Consider the following 15,949-nt stretch of genomic DNA (forward strand, 5'->3'; position numbering starts at 1 on the left):
ATTATAGGTGCCTGCTGCCACGCCCAGCTAATTTTTGTCTTTTTAGTAGAGATGGGGTTTCACCATGTTGGTCAGGCTGCTCTCGAACTCCTGACCTCAGGTGATCCACCCGCCTTGGCCTCCCAAAGCACTGGGATTACAGGCATGAGCCACCGCACCCGGCCCAGTTTCTTTTCTAATATGCCTTGATCAAATTAAGAAGTCACTTAAAGGGACACTTTTTACTCTTTTGCGTGTACATATATTAAAGTTGTATTTTGTTAGAGAATGGTATTTCAGGGTCAACCAAATATGTACTTAGCGTGTGTGTGTGTATAGATGTTTTTGATAAATATATTTGATATTGATATTTGAGATATTTATTTGATATTTCATAAGAAAGGAAGTTTTCCTGGTATAAGGAAACAAGACGGAAAACCAGGTTTATTGCATGTACCGTTTTGTTAACTGTGTCACAGAAAATATAATTTTGGTGTCATTACACATATAAATTAAGCAACCTACATAACATTTTTTGTTTCTACTTTTTTTCTGCCTCTGAGATCTGCCCACAGTAGAGGAGCTGATGAAACCTATCAGAATAGATTCCTTTGGGATCAGTGGTTTTGATTTACAACCTGTCAGGTATGAATTTTTTTATTTATTGTTTTGTCATTGGAAACTTTTATAGTCATTGTTCTACGTAATCATTCCTAGTGAATGATTAATGACTAATGTTAGCTTGAATCTGCCTGTGAGTCATAACTGTCTTCTTTTTATATTTGTCCTTACTCAAGTCATCAAAATTCTAGGGCTAAATGAAAAATAAATAGATGCTATAAAAAAACTGCTGCCACTAAATAGTCCTAAAGGTTTTCGCTGAAAAATACAGTCTCCTCAGCTTTAAATAGTGCCAGAACAGTTCATTCACGATGAGGGAGAAAGTGAATTTTATTCTGTTTATGAGTCATAGATTTCCTTCTTTATAAACCAGTTAGTTTTGATTTAGTCACAGACTGGCCGTCATCTCACAGGGTGAGTTTTGTAGCCACAAGAGTCCTCATTAAAATGCTTCAGGTCCAATACAGTTTAGTGGAAGTATGTGTGACCCACTGTCATTCTTCAACACGGAGTAACACGTCACAGTAACCTTGTCATAGACAGCGTTGCTTTTATGTAGCACTGAAATGTCATGTCCAGTCTCCCACGTGATCCTCACAACAAGTAGAGAAGGCATCTTTGTGCCCATAATTCAAGAAATGAAACTGAGATGAACTCAGTTTACTGGTAGATGATAACAGCTAACATTTTTCACATTTACTTTGGGCAAATACTTTACATATATTATTTCATTTAACTTTACCGCATCTCCATGGGTTATAGTTCATTATTATCCCTATTTCATAGACAAGGAGATTGAAGCCTAAGAGGTTAAAATAAATAAAGCCATTGCCCAAGGTCATATAGTTGTAGACCAGGAACACAGGCCATCCATGTGCCTAACCACTTATATTGTCAGGTCTTTGATCTCCATAAAATACTTCTGTGAAATAGCCTGTCATCCATTCATGTTGTCATTTGTTCATTTGTGTCTTCAACAGACATGTTTTGAGCCCCCTTCCTATACTATATCCTCATGATGCAAATCCACATGTGGTGATTTCCTGGCCTTGTTTCTACATTTGTGCGAGTTGAGAAAAAAATTATGCAGTGAACCTTCCACTAAAATTCATTCACTTCAATGCTAAGTCTAGTAGTCTTCCATTGATCTGTAATGCTAATTAGTATTTTTAAAGGAGAGATTGTGCCCACTCATCATTGCTGTTTGGGGATATGTTAGTGGTAACTAAAGAGATTTTCTTACACATCTTGTCTCTTTGTTGTTATAGGTAAAACCATTTCAGTAATAGGAATTCTAAAACAGATTTTTACATTTGTGTTTAAAAGCTTAAAACGTATATACTTATATTGAAGGTATAACAGTAATCGTATGTAACAGAAATGTCAGTAATCTTTAGTACACATACCTGAAAATTTTTTAGTAAACTATGGAGTAAATGACCCTAGCTGCTATAACATAATCCTTGAAATCTTAGTAGCTTATCATCAAAACTGTATTTCTTGCTCACATCACTATCCCTTGTGGGTCAGTGGGGTTGGATTAGGGCTCTGCTCCACACAGTCGTTCAGGAACCCAGGCTGCTTCTGTCATCAACACATAGTTTTAGGATTGTTATGACATCATCCAACCAGTCAGTAAGGAAAGAAAGAGAATGGTTTTGCGTCCTTTCTTTTAACTGCCTTAACACATGCCATTGGTAGGAACCAGCACGTCTACCTAACTAGGTCCAAGGAGGCTGTGAAATGTGGTTTGTTTCTGTGCCAAGAAAGAAAAGTGAGTTTGGTCGGTATCTAGTCAGTCTCTGCCAGGATATACCTTTCTAATAACGAAATATCAATTTCACTGTTCTTCATACACAGACCAACTTATCCCCTTCCCCAGGCAGGCAGCCCCAAGTCCCATTCAGGACTGTACGCATCTGAAGGGCCAGGATTTGCAGGTGAAGCGCAGTGCTCTCCATCAAGTTTGAGTACGGCTCCTCATCGTCTACCAATGGATGAATTAAAAAGACAGGGTTATATACTTCCTCACCCCCATCCCAGTATATAGTGGTGGAACTGCAGTAGATATGCCCTTTCAGCAAGGAAAAGTATGAGGAAAACACAGCAATCAATGTTACAACTTTGAGAACCACTGAAAAGAACTTCTAAAGGCCCCCTACCTCGGGAATAGGGACTTTCCTTGATTAGGTTATTATTCTATTGAGAAGGGGCTACCTTAAATCAGTTTTTCTATATAGCCCCTCATTCCATTCCTTGGAGGATTTGTCTTGTATGTTATCACCATTGGCTACAACTGAAGTGAATTTTAGGTTGAGGGGTATGCCCATCTTGGGGGATACACTCCCTTCTCAATCCACTTCCTGCCTACAGGTAGTTTTAAGGTTCCCGGTCACTGGCTTTTGGGTTTCTTTTTTTTTTTTTCTTTTGAACAGGGTTATGGTTTCTTTCACATTATATTCTTTCAGAAAGTTTCGTAACTTAGTAATCGCTTTGGTCCCAGTGAATTCCATGTGCCAGTAATGAAACTTAGAGTTCTTTGCTACCCAGAATCTATAAGGAACTTAAGCAAATTTACAAGCAAAAAACAACCTCATTAAAAAGTAGCCTGGGCACAGTGGCTCACGCCTGTAATCCCAGCACTTTGGGAGGCTGAGGCAGGCGGATCATGAGGTCAAGAGATCGAGACCATACTGGCCAACTTAGTGAAAGCCCGTCTCTACTAAAAATACAAAAATTAGCTGGGCATGTGGCATGCACCTATAGTCCCAGCTACTCGGGAGGCTGAGGCAGGAGAATTGCTTGAACCCAAGAGGCAGAGGTTGCAGTGAGCCAAGTTCACACCACTGCACTCCAGACTGGTAACAGAGTGCTCCATCTCAAAAAAAAAAAAAAAAAAAAAAAAGTCGGCAAGGACACGAACAGACATTTTTCAAAAGAAGACGTGCAGCCAACAAGCATTTGAAAAAATGCTCAACGTCACTAATCGTTAGAGAAATACAAATTAAAACCACAATGAGAAGCCATCTCACACCAGTCAGAATAGCTATTATTAGAAAGTAAAAAAACAAAAAAAAAAATGCTGGTTGCAGAGAAAAGGGAACATTTATACACTGCTGGTGGGAATGTAAATTAGTTCAGCTATTGTGGAAAGCAGTTTGGCGACTTCTCAAAGAACTTAAAGCATAATTACTATTCAACTAGCAATCTCATCATTGGATATATACCAAAAGGAATGTAAATTGTTCTACCATGAAGACATATGCATGCATATGTTCATTGCAGCACTGTTCACGAGAGCAAAGACATGGAATCAACCTAGATGCCCATCAGTGGTAGACTGGATAAAGAAAGTGTGGTACATATACACCATGGAATACCATGCAGCCATAAAAACGAATGAGATCACATCCTTTGCACCAACATGGCTGGAGCTAGAGGCCATTATCCTAAGCAAACTAACGCAAGAACAGAAAACAAAATACTGTATGTTCTCACTTATTAGTGGGAACTAAACATCAAGTACATATGGACAGAGAGATGAGAACAACAGACACTGGGGCCTACTTGAGAGGTTGGGAGGAGGGTGAAGATCGAAAAACTACCTATTGGGTACTATGCTTATTACCTGGGTGTGAAATAGTCTGAACACCAAATCCCCGTGAACAATACCCATATCCCTGAACCTGGAATAAAAGTTAAAAAAAAAAAAGTTCTTTGCTAGAGAAAGGTTTTAAATCTGCTTTATTCTTTGATTCCTTGTTCCTCTAATTTTTTTCTCTGCATTTATTTGCAGTTATGTGGATATTTGGGGAAACAATACCTTAAATGTGAAGATGACACTCTTTTTTTTTTTTTTTTTGAGACGGAGTCTCACTCTGGATGACACTCTTAATATGATCTTTGCTAAGGGATGGGGTCACTCACTCTTTTCAACCAAGAAGTCTCTTGAAATCTTGCTTTTTCATAGCATTCTTCAAGGCTGAATCTTACAGATTGAGTCTACACAGAGAGAGAACCCATTTCTAGAGTTTCTAGATTCTTTCTATTCTCTTTAAATTCTGCTTACAAACCAGCTCATTCTGTGTTGAGCTCGTCAGTTTTTTGGTAATATCTTGTCAAAAGAAGCTAATAGTAGCCAGCACTTAACTCCTTGTTCTTTCCAGTCACTTCTCTTAGTTCTCCATGGTTGGCTGGCACGTGGTCTGCCTTATAAGCTTTTGTAGATGACAGTTTAGCAATGTTTTGCCACTGTAAAACATAGGCTGCCGTCTCTCCAGACTCTAGTTATCAGTTTCCTGCCATCCTAAACCTGACAGCTAAGCCAGTAACAAATAAGTTGGGTTCTTAGCATCATAGCACTCACATTCTAAAGGGAAGAACTAGTAAATGGTCCCATCTAGATGAAAGTTGGCAAGGAAATGTAGTTTAGTTGGTACCCAGCAAGAACGAGAAACAATTTTGATTAGCATCTAGCCAGGTTCTGCTGCTATGAAGAAGGAAAGAACTATTATATTTCTGATGATTCCAGCTGCTTTAGAAGCTTCTAGCAGTTACCAACAAGCCAATCTACATTATATGAAAATGGTAGCCTCTTAAACATTCTTTGATCTTATTTTATAAATTATAAAATTAAATGGCCTAATTGACACATGATTAAATATTTTAAGACTAACAGTTCCCATATTTTTGGAGACCCTGTAGTTTGCCAATATTTAACCGCATTTAAAACATTTCCTTATGTTGTATCTTCTAGATTTTTAATATCTAATTGAATTGTTACATTTAAATGTTTTAAACCACAGAAATGATTTTCTTTTCAAAGCCTAGTGATTTTTCTGTTTTACATTAAAATTTGTCCTATACTGTGATTAAATGTATGCCTTTTTAGTATTTATACTCTATGCCTCCTTAATATAAATTTATGATTATTTCTTTAGTTTCTTCTAGAAATGTTTAAAATATTTTTCTTATTTCAAGTGCATGTTGACTTTATAAGAAATTGTAGATAAAAGATATATTACAAAAAGTTCACTTAGAAATTTATATTTTACTTTTCTTCTACAAAAGCAGTCTCAGTCTTGTTTGGTTTGGTCTTTCTCTAAAATAGATCTCAGCATCACCTTTATAATCCTTTGCATTATACTGCATTAAAATTATTATTTGAAATTAAAAGCAATTACACTACATGAGTATACTCTGTTAATCAAAATTATAAATAATGTATTTAACATCAGTAACTTAATTTGAATAGTTAACAACTCATATATATAGTGTATCTGCGTGTACACATGCACATGTGGTTATTACTGATATTTGAAGAGCTGTTACGTAGGGTTCATTATCTGTGTCCTGTTTTGTTTTATAGCTCTGAGAAAGTGGCCACAAGAAAAGAAACTGAATTTTTTAGCTCTTTACCCCTGAAGATGAACCCAAATATTATGTCTCAAGACTCGCAACATGTGAACCTTTTTTTTGACAAAAATGATGAGAATGTGATTTTACAAAAGACCACAAATGACAGTATGGAAAACCGCTGTCCACAAGTAACTGCCACGGAAGAACATGTTGATAAAATGTACCTTAATATTTTGAGGAAAAAAATACTTGTTAATTCTTCATCATTATCTCAGGATGACAAAATTAATAAAGTAAGTATAATCTAAATTGATTTGAGATATTGAGAACCGAAGTTATGTAAAGTATATAAGTACTATTGGTAGGTGTGTGCTTTTTAAACTAGTGGGATTGATTATACACTAACCTCCACAGTAGATCTTGGATATTTTTGAGTGATATTTATTACAATGCTAGCCAATCCCCAAATTCAAAAATACCACCGTAACATTAGCTTGCTTTTAGAATCCATTCTTTATACGTTTTTTCCTTTTTTTTGAATAAAATATAATCCAGAATTTAAATAGTATAAAAGTTTATTCATCATTGTAGTATGCAGTGTTCAGTCTTTCCAGTCATTTGTGTTTTTTAAGTTGACATTTTATAGGAAAGCAGTTAACACCTGTGAAGAAATTTACATTTTACTGATTCTTTTTCCTGTATTCTTGATCTCTTCTGCTTTGTAGTTCCCATATTCAGACATTCTACTTGTATTTTGTAATTTTGAATTATGTATTTAAGTCATCTCCAGTTCTTTGTGGAATAAGGCAAGGCATTAATAAAAATTTTTAAAGCATCTTGAGAAGTTCAGATAACAAATTAAATAAGATTTTATGTCATTTCAAAATATGTTCTTTCTTTCTGCTGTGTTCTTTCAAGTAATTACACATCTTGGTTTCTGGCAAGCTAATTTTGCTTTATTATTTTGCTTTACTTTGTTTCAATGCTAACTTTGAAGGTCTGCTTCAAAGTACTAAAATTCTGATGTATTAGACTGAAAGAACTTAACTATGGTAGGATCACTATTGTTTTGCCATCTATGAAATATTCATTTACAACAGTAGTTAAAGTTTAGGTACTAAAGAGCTTTTGCTTGTTGTGTACAGACTTACAGATCTCAACTTAGTTCTGAAGAAGAAGGGGCTGTAATGGGTAAACAGGTACCATACAAGAAGGCCAGAAGTGCACCTCCTTTACTTAAAAGGAAACCCCAGAGTGGATTGTATGCATCAGTTAGGAGCTCAGGCTATGGCAAACCGAGTTCACCACTCAAGGTGTTTTCTACTCTTGAAAAGAAAACTTCAGAGGGCATTCTAAAAAGCAAAAACTTGAGATCGATTTCCACCTCCAATCAACCTAGGAAAAAAGGTAATCATATACTCTTTATTTAGTATATTGTTTTACTTTCTTTGCTTCCATGGAAGAGAATTAAGGTACCACATTCCATTTGTAAGATTCAATTTGCAGGAGGCAACAGGGCTTGACCTAGAGTGGTGGCAGTAGAGGTGATGAAAAGTGGTTAGATAAGGATATATTAGAAGGTAGAACCAAAAATCTGAAGAATTGGTTTTGGGTTGCTAAGATTTTTGGCTTGAGCAACTGGAAGAATGGAGTTACACTCAGCTGGAATGGGGAATAGATTTGAGAGTTGCGGGAACACTGGGAGTTTAATTTTTGAAATGGTAGTTTTGAGATGTCTATTCAACATGCAAGCAGAAGTGACAAGGAGGCAGTCAGATGTAAAAGTCTGGAGTTCAGGAGGGAAATATGGATTATAGATACCATTTGGGAGTTGTTGAAATCTGATTGAGAGTACCAAAAGAGTGAGCATAGATAGAGGGAAAGGAGCAAGCCAAGGCCTGAGGCCGCCGATCATGCTAACCTGAAGAGATCAGGCAGAAGAGGAGGAACCTGCAAAGGAAACAGAGGGAGGTTGGAAGAATCCTGAGAGCATGTGGAATCCTGCAAGTCAAGAAAGCATATTGAGAAGGACTGCTGTTATTTACTGCTGAGAGATTACGATAGATGAGGACTGAGAACTGCTCTTTCGGGTTAGCAAGGAGGGGGTGATCAATAAAGTGGACAAGCAGTTTCCGTGGAGAGGTGTTTGTAAAAGGCAAATGAAATGGCAGTAAGCGGGAACAGGAGGAGTGGAATGGTGCTTCAAGTTGTAGACCACGCTGTAGATAGTTGCTGTAAAAGGCAGCAAACTAATGAGCCAGTAGCTGAGATGGAAGGTGAGACCAAGAACATTTTGGCTTTGCTTTGTTTTTATGAAATAAATGATTGTTTTGTTTGTATGATGTTAAGAAAGATTTGATAGAAAAATAATTGACAATGTACGAGAGTGAGGGAAGAATTGCTTTGGCAGTGTTTTTGAGTAGAGGAGCTGTAATGGGATCTGGTGCACAGTGGAAGAAAGGTTGCCATTAGACAGTAACATGGCTAGTTCCTGCATTCTAGGAACTGTGGAGGCAGATAGGAAGGGAGAGTATATGCTGGCAGTGGTTAGATGTGGTGAGGAGAGAATGCTTTTTGTGATAGCTCCAGTTTTCTCTGAGAAATAGAAAGCAGTATCATTAGATGAGCGTGAAGATTAGGCAAAGGTGTTTTGGAGGTTACAAGAGAAAAGAGAAGATATGAAGTAGCCATCTAGGAGAGTTAGACTGTCAGGAGCCAAGACAGTCTAATTAAAGTTAGTGATCATGAATTTAAATTTAAATAACAATTAAGTTGTTATTTAACAAGTTAAATAACCAAGTTGTTTAACCAACTGTTAAACCAGGTGTACTTGGTAAAACAGTTGGGTTTACCAAGAAATACATTTTTGCCAAGTGAAGCTGATGATGTGTGTAAAAGTGATTAAAATGGTTGACTGTGGAATTTAAGTTGAGCAATGAAGGAAGAAAGGGCATCAAGGGAGTGTGACACAATGTGAAACAGGTACGATCCATCAACTGTGAGTCCTAGTGGGGTCAAAGGATTATTGGAATCTGGGTACCAGAGGTTGTGAGGTGGGAAAACAGAGATGATAGTCATAGTAGGTGATTAGATGAGGGAATGAGACTAGGGAGTGGTTGCATTACTGATGATAGTCTAGGAAAGACCTAAACTATGCCGATGGGAATTAGTATCTGAAATGGAAAGAAGTTCAAGGAACCAAAAGCCAGGGAGTTGAAAGGATCACCTGTGAGTGTGTTGAAATGACCAAGAATGAAGACAGAGGTAATGTCACGGTGAGTGAAAAAGAAATGAGAGGACTAATGAGGAAGTTGCTAGATGAAGACTAATATTTTTATGAGTAAAGTGAAATAATATTCTTAAACTCATTTTTCATATTTTAAAATTGTATAGCATTTGTGACATCCAAAATAAAAATAAAACACATTATTAAAATTTATACTAAAGTATAATGATGGACCATAAATGTTTTTATACTGAACTACTTTTTCTCATTAGACTATTAAGTATGATGTTTTTAATCTGTTTTTTATTGAAGAATTGCCCAGAGCAGTTTTAGTTTTATTCAGAGGAACTGTAATTCCTTTGGGATAGTGGTTACTTGTCAAAGGTTGAGTTCTCCAAGAAACAGAGTTTGAGATGAGATTAGTGTTCAGAAAATATACAGAATGCAGTTAAAATTAAAATCAGCATTGGTTAGGATGAAGAAAAAGTCCAACTACTGGAACTTAACCAAATTAAAGGCATCTTTTCTTTTATGCACAAAGAGTCCAGAGATAGGCAGTTCATGGCTGGAAAGCTGTGCTAGGAACCAGATCCCTTTGTCTTTCCTGATGCAAAATCCCTAGTATGTGACTGTTGTCTTAACTGTCACAATGGCTACTCCGCCTCCGCACCCTGTCTGTGAGGTAGGGTGAAAGGTTAAAGGTAGATGCCAGCCAAATCATCAACTTCCTAATCAGGAAAGTTTTTGCATCCATCTTAATGACCTTTGATCTTGTGGCCATCAGTTGCATGGAGTTGAGGGGGTCGAGTATGTTTATGTACATTGCTGCTCAGGACAGAATTAGATATTTATTAATAGGAAGGAAGAGAAGGTTGGCAGTTAGCAGTACCAGCCATGTGGTTGTTTTCCTTTTTAGTTTTGATTAATTTTCTTTGGCTCTAACTTGTGTTTTATTTTTAGACTAAGTATTTTTTTTGTCATGAAAGGACAAAAATTCTTATTGTCTTTTCTTATTAAGAATTAAAAATTCTTAATATATGCTTATTATTTAAAATTCAAAATTACAGAAAAGTAAAAGAAGAAAGCAATGATTTAGCCAGAAACAACTGTTGTTATGCTGGGTGAGCAGATTCCATGCATCTCACTATGTATATACTTATATAATAGAAGGAAATGTGAATGATTGGACAGAAGGAGAGAGGCAGATGTGGATTAATGGACAAAATATTTTATAAGAATGAGATTACACTTTACAGGTTCTTTTAAAATAGGATATTAGATCTAGGTTTACTTATATCTATAAGAAGAAAAAGAAATTTCTTCCTAAGAAATTGTATATCTGAAAATACAAGGAAAAGATTATGAAAAATCATTAAGGAAAGAGATTATGAAAAACACTCAAAGATTGCCATAACTGTAGTGTTGTTTCTTAACTTTTTTAATTTTAGACATTACCAATCAATTCCTTGCCTTCTGTGAAATATAAAGCATATTATATCCCCAACTTACATGCCTCCTATTCATTTTTATTTTATTTTTAAGGTATATTTAGTATATTCTGTCCTACAACTTTAATTTCCCTCAGCTTTTGCATTTATTTCTTGGTTCTGATTATTAAAGAGACTGAATGCTTTTCACTTGTCTCTTAGCCATAGTTTCTCTATTCTGGAATTATTTTGATTGGTTTCTTTTTTGACTGAATTTTCTTATGCATTGCCATTTCAAGAAGGTTTCATGGGTTCCAAATTCTGTAGTGTTTTCGTGTTTAAATTTCATATTCCAGCAAATTTTTTTCATGTGTAAAAGGATAAAGTACTGCTCATGTGCCATTATTTAAAGTAATTACTTGACAATTTTGGCTTTTGTTGCCATTGCTTTTAGTGTTTTAGACTCGAAGTCCTTGCCCATGCCTGTGTCCTGAATGGTATTGCCTAGGTTTTCTTCTAGGGTTTTTATGGTATTAGGTCTAACATTTAAGTCTTTAATTCATCTTGAATTAATTTTTGTATAAGGTGTAAGGAAGGGATCCAGTTTCACCTTTCTATATATGGCTAGCCAGTTTTCCCAGCACCGTTTATTAAATGGGGAATCCTTTCCTCATTTCTTATTTCTGTCAGGTTTGTCAAAGATCAGTTGGTTGTAGATGTGTGTTATTATTTCTGAGGGCTCTGTTCTGTTCCGTTGGTCTATATCTCTGTTTTGGTACCAGTACCATGCTGTTCTGGTTACTGTAGCCTTGTAGTATAGTTTGAAGTCAGGCAGCATGATGCCTCCAGCTTTGTTCTTTTTGCTTAGGATTGTCTTGGCAATGCAGGCTCTTTTTTGGTTCCACATGAACTTTAAAGTAGTTTTTTCCAATTCTGTGAAGAAAGTCATTGGTAGCTTGATGGGGTTGACATTGAATGTATAAATTACCTTGGGCAGTATGGCGATTTTCATGATATTGATTCTTCCTATCCATGAGCATAGAATGTTCTTCCATTTGTTTGTGTCTTCTTTTATTTCGTTGAGCAGTGGTTTGTAGTTCTCCTTGAAGAGGTCCTTCACATCCATTGTAAGCTCTATTCCTAGGTATTTTATTCTCTTTGAAGCAATTGTGAATGGGAGTTCACTCATGATTTGGCTCTCTGTTTGTCTGTTATTGGTGTATAAGAATGCTTGTGATTTTTGCACATTGATTTTGTATCCTGAGACTGCTAAAGTTGCTTATCAGCTTAAGGAGATTTTGGGCTGAGATGATGGGGTTTTCTAAATATACAGTCATGTTGTCTGCAAACAGGGACAATTTGATTTCCTCTTTTCCTAATTGAATACCTTTATTTCTTTCTCCTGCCTGATTGCCCTGGCCAGAACTTCCAACACTGTGTTGAATAGGAGTGGTGAGAGAGGGCATCCCTGTCTTGTGCCAGTTTTCAAAGGGAGTGCTTCCAGTTTTTGCCCATTCAGTATGATATTGGCTGTGGGTTTGTCATAAATAGCTCTTATTATTTTGAGATACATCCCATCAATACCTAATTTATTGAGAGTTTTTAGCATGAAGAGCTGTTGGATTTTGTCAAAGGCCTTTTCTGCATCTATTGAGACAATCATGTGGTTTTTGTCTTTGGTTCTGTTTATATGCTGGATTATGTTTATTGATTTGCATATGTTGAACCAGCCTTGCATCCCAGGGACGAAGCCCACTTGATCATGGTGGATAAGCTTTTTGATGTGCTGCTGGATTCAGTTTGCCAGTATTTTATTGAAGATTTTTGCATCGATGTTCATCAGGGATATTGGTCTAAAATTCTCTTTTTTTTTGTTGTGTCTCTGCCAGGCTTTGGTGTCAGGATGATGCTGGCTTCATAAAATGTGTTAGGGAGGATTCCCTCTTTTTCTATTGACTGGAATAGTTTCAGAAGGAATGGTACCAGCTCCTCGTACCTCTGGTAGAATTCGGCTGTGAATCTGTCTGGTCCTGGACTTTTTTTGGTTGATAGGCTATTAATTATTGCCTCAATTTCAGAGCGTGTTATTGGTCTATGCAGGGATTCAAGTTCTTCCTGGTTTAGTCTTGGGATGGTGTATGTGTCCAGGAATTTATCCATTTCTTCTAGATTTTCTAGTTTATTTGCATAAAGGTGTTTATAGTATTCTCTGATGGTAGTTTGTATTTCTGTGGGATATCTAATTAAACTAAAGAGCTTCTGCACAGCAAAGGAAACTACCATCAGAGTGAACAGGCAACCTACAGAATGGGAGAAAATTTTTGCAATCTACTCATCTGACAAAGGGCTAATATCCAGAATCTACAAAGAACTCAAACAAATTTACAAGGAAAAAACAACCCCATCAAAAAGTGGGTGAAGGACATGAACAGACACTTCTCAAGAGAAGACGTTTATGCAGCCAACAGACAGGTGAAAAAATGTTCATCATCACTGGCCATCAGAGAAATGCAAATCAAAACCACAATGAGATACCATCTCACACCAGTTAGAATAGCGATCATTAAAAAGTCAGGAAACAACAGATGCCGGAGAGGATGTGGACAAACAGGAACACTTTTACACTGTTGGTGGGACTGTAAACTAGTTCCACCATTGTGGAAGACAATGTGGCAATTCCTCAAGGATCTAGAACTAGAAATACCTTTTGACCCAGCCATCCCATTACTGGGTATATACCCAAAGGATTATAAATCATTCTACTATAAAGACAGATGCACACGTATGTTTATTGCAGCACTATTCACAATAGGAAAAACTTGGAACCAACCCAAATGTCCATCAATGATAGACTGGATTAAGAAAATGTGGCACATATACACCATGGAATACTATGCAGCCATAAAAAAGGATGAGTTCATGTCCTTTGTAGGGACATGGATGAAGCTGGAAACCATCATTCTCAGCAAACTATGGCAAGGACAAAACACCGAACACCGCATGTTCTCACTCATAGGTGGGAATTGAACAATGAGAACACTTGGACACAGGAAGGGGAACAGCACACACTGGGGCCTGTCGTGGGGTTGGGGGGAGCGGGGAGGTATAGCATTAGGAGATATACCTAATTTAAATGACAAGTTAATGGGTGCAGCACACCAACATGGCACATGTATACATATGTAACAAACCTGCACGTTGGGCACATGTACCCTAAAACTTAAAGTGAAAAAAAAAAAAAAAAAATGGAGATAAGGTTTGCAAAGTGGCTAGCTTGGCTCTTGCACATACAGGTGTTAAGCAAAGGTTACGCCTTACCACATCCCCTAGGGATGTTCTTCAAAATTGTATTAATCAAATCATACTTTAAAAGTTTGCAAAGATGCTGAATGGTTGAATAAATTGATTGAAAAAATTTAAATTATTACCAAGAAAGTAAACATATGCAAATTTAAATAAAATGGTTAATGAATCTCATTTATCCCTCACCCAGCTTCAAAATTATGAACTCCTGTTCAGTCTTGTTTCATCTTCATTTCCAGCTATTCTCTTTTTATTTTGAAGCTAACCCAGACATTGTATTATTTCAACTGCAAATATGTCCGTATGCATCTTTAAAGATAAGGACTTAAAAAAACACATCATACCATTATCTTACCTTAAAAACGTAACAATTTTTTAACATTATTAAATATCCAGTCAAGTTTAAATAGCCAAATATCTCATAAATGTCATTATTTTTTACAGTTTATTTGATTCAGGATCCAAATATATTTAAAAATGGAATAAAAAGTTTGGCAGTAGCCAAATATCTAGACTGCTACAAATTCTCAATCTCACATACTGACTTTTCCTAGAGTGCAGAAATAATATTATATCATAATAAAATAATGCTCCCTCATTTGGACAGCATTAATAAGTGCCTTTACTTTGTTAATTCAATACAATTATTTTCCTAGTCTCAACTTGGCCACTAAATAAAGGTGTGTCCTTGGGCTATTCACTCAACTTGTCCAAGTCACAGTTTTCATACTTTTAAAAAGAGAGTGTTGAACTAAAATTGATTATTCAGGTCAGGCACAGTGACTCACACCTGTAATCCCAGCAATCTGGGAGGCTAAGGCGGGCAGATCACTTGAGGTAAAGAGTTTGAGATCAGCCTGTCCAACATGGTAAAACTCTGTCTCTACTAAAAATACAAAAAAATTGCTGGGTGTGGTGGCGGATGCTTGTAATCCCAGCTGCTTGGGAGGCTGAGGCAGGAGAATTGCTTGAGCCTGGGAAGCAGAGGTTGCAGTGAGCTGAGATTGCACCACGGCAGTCCAGCCTAGGCGACAAAGCAAGATGCCGTCTCAAAATAAATAAATAAAGATTATTCAGCATGCTTTTATTGTGAACCTCCAGGTGGGAGGCAGGACAGCACAGTGTTGAGAGGAAACATCCAGCAGATCTGGCCTGGAGCCCTGCCATGTATAGGCCACATGAGCTGGGATTAGTTCCTTAATCTCTCTTTGTCTCAGTTTCCAAGTCTGTGAAATGCAAATGAAAGAAAACCAAACCCAGAAAGTTTTTCCTGTATGCATGTAGTGGTGGGGTACACGGAAGGGTGGATAAAATGAGAAAATATGAGTACAGTGATTGTCACTTAGGAATCCTTCAATAAACAGTCAATGTAGTTAGGCTATCAACTGGGGAAGGGGATGAGGAGATGAGGCTGGAGGATGGGTGGAGGTGAGAACTGTCTTGTCCACTGTGGCAGCCACTGGCCACACATGGCCACTTAGCATTTGAAATGTAGATAGTCTGAATTGAGATGTCTTATAAATAAATTACCTTTTGTACTTCTAAGACGTAGTAGACGTAGTATGAACAAACAACATAAAATATCCCTATTTTTAATTATTCATTTATGTCAAAATCTTAATATGTTGGATATATTGTGTTAAATAAATATTATTAAAATTTTAAAAAAATAATAATTACTTGATACTTTAGTCCACTGAGAGAGAAGTCAAAATTAAGAATTCGAGAAGGGAGAACTGTGGCATAAAAGGACTGGCAGACTACAACCATGAACAAGAACATGTGATAGGTTGAGTATTACGTATCCAAAATGCCTGGTACCAGAAGTGTTTCACATTTCAGATTTCGTTGGATTTTGGAATGTTTGCATTATGTTTACCAGTTTAGCATCTCCAATCCAAAAATCCAAAATCTTAAACATTCCTGTAAGCATTTTTCTATGAGCGTCATGTTGACGCTCAAAAAATTTCAGATTTTAGAGCAGTTTGGATTTTGGATTTTCTGATCTGGGACGTTCCACCCGTACTAGCTGCCC

The 15,949-nt window shown here is 36.7% G+C and overlaps 1 protein-coding gene across 5 annotated transcripts in view; it reads left to right on the plus strand.

The window, feature by feature from the left end:
* Positions 1-15,949, plus strand: part of CEP162 (centrosomal protein 162) — a 108,596-nt gene that overhangs the window by 33,763 nt on the left and 58,884 nt on the right. For all 5 annotated transcript variants that reach the window (XR_010120434.1, XM_055274087.2, XM_063637799.1 and 2 more), the window contains 3 exons: positions 543-624; positions 5,969-6,251; positions 7,104-7,365. Coding sequence is in view for 4 of the 5 variants with exons in the window: in XM_055274087.2 (XP_055130062.1) it covers positions 543-624; positions 5,969-6,251; positions 7,104-7,365 (627 nt within the window). In the remaining variant the exon portion in view is untranslated. The remainder of the gene's footprint in view (positions 1-542; positions 625-5,968; positions 6,252-7,103; positions 7,366-15,949) is intronic.

Source organism: Symphalangus syndactylus, chromosome 4, assembly GCF_028878055.3.
Source record: "Symphalangus syndactylus isolate Jambi chromosome 4, NHGRI_mSymSyn1-v2.1_pri, whole genome shotgun sequence".
Taxonomy (NCBI): domain Eukaryota; kingdom Metazoa; phylum Chordata; class Mammalia; order Primates; family Hylobatidae; genus Symphalangus; species Symphalangus syndactylus.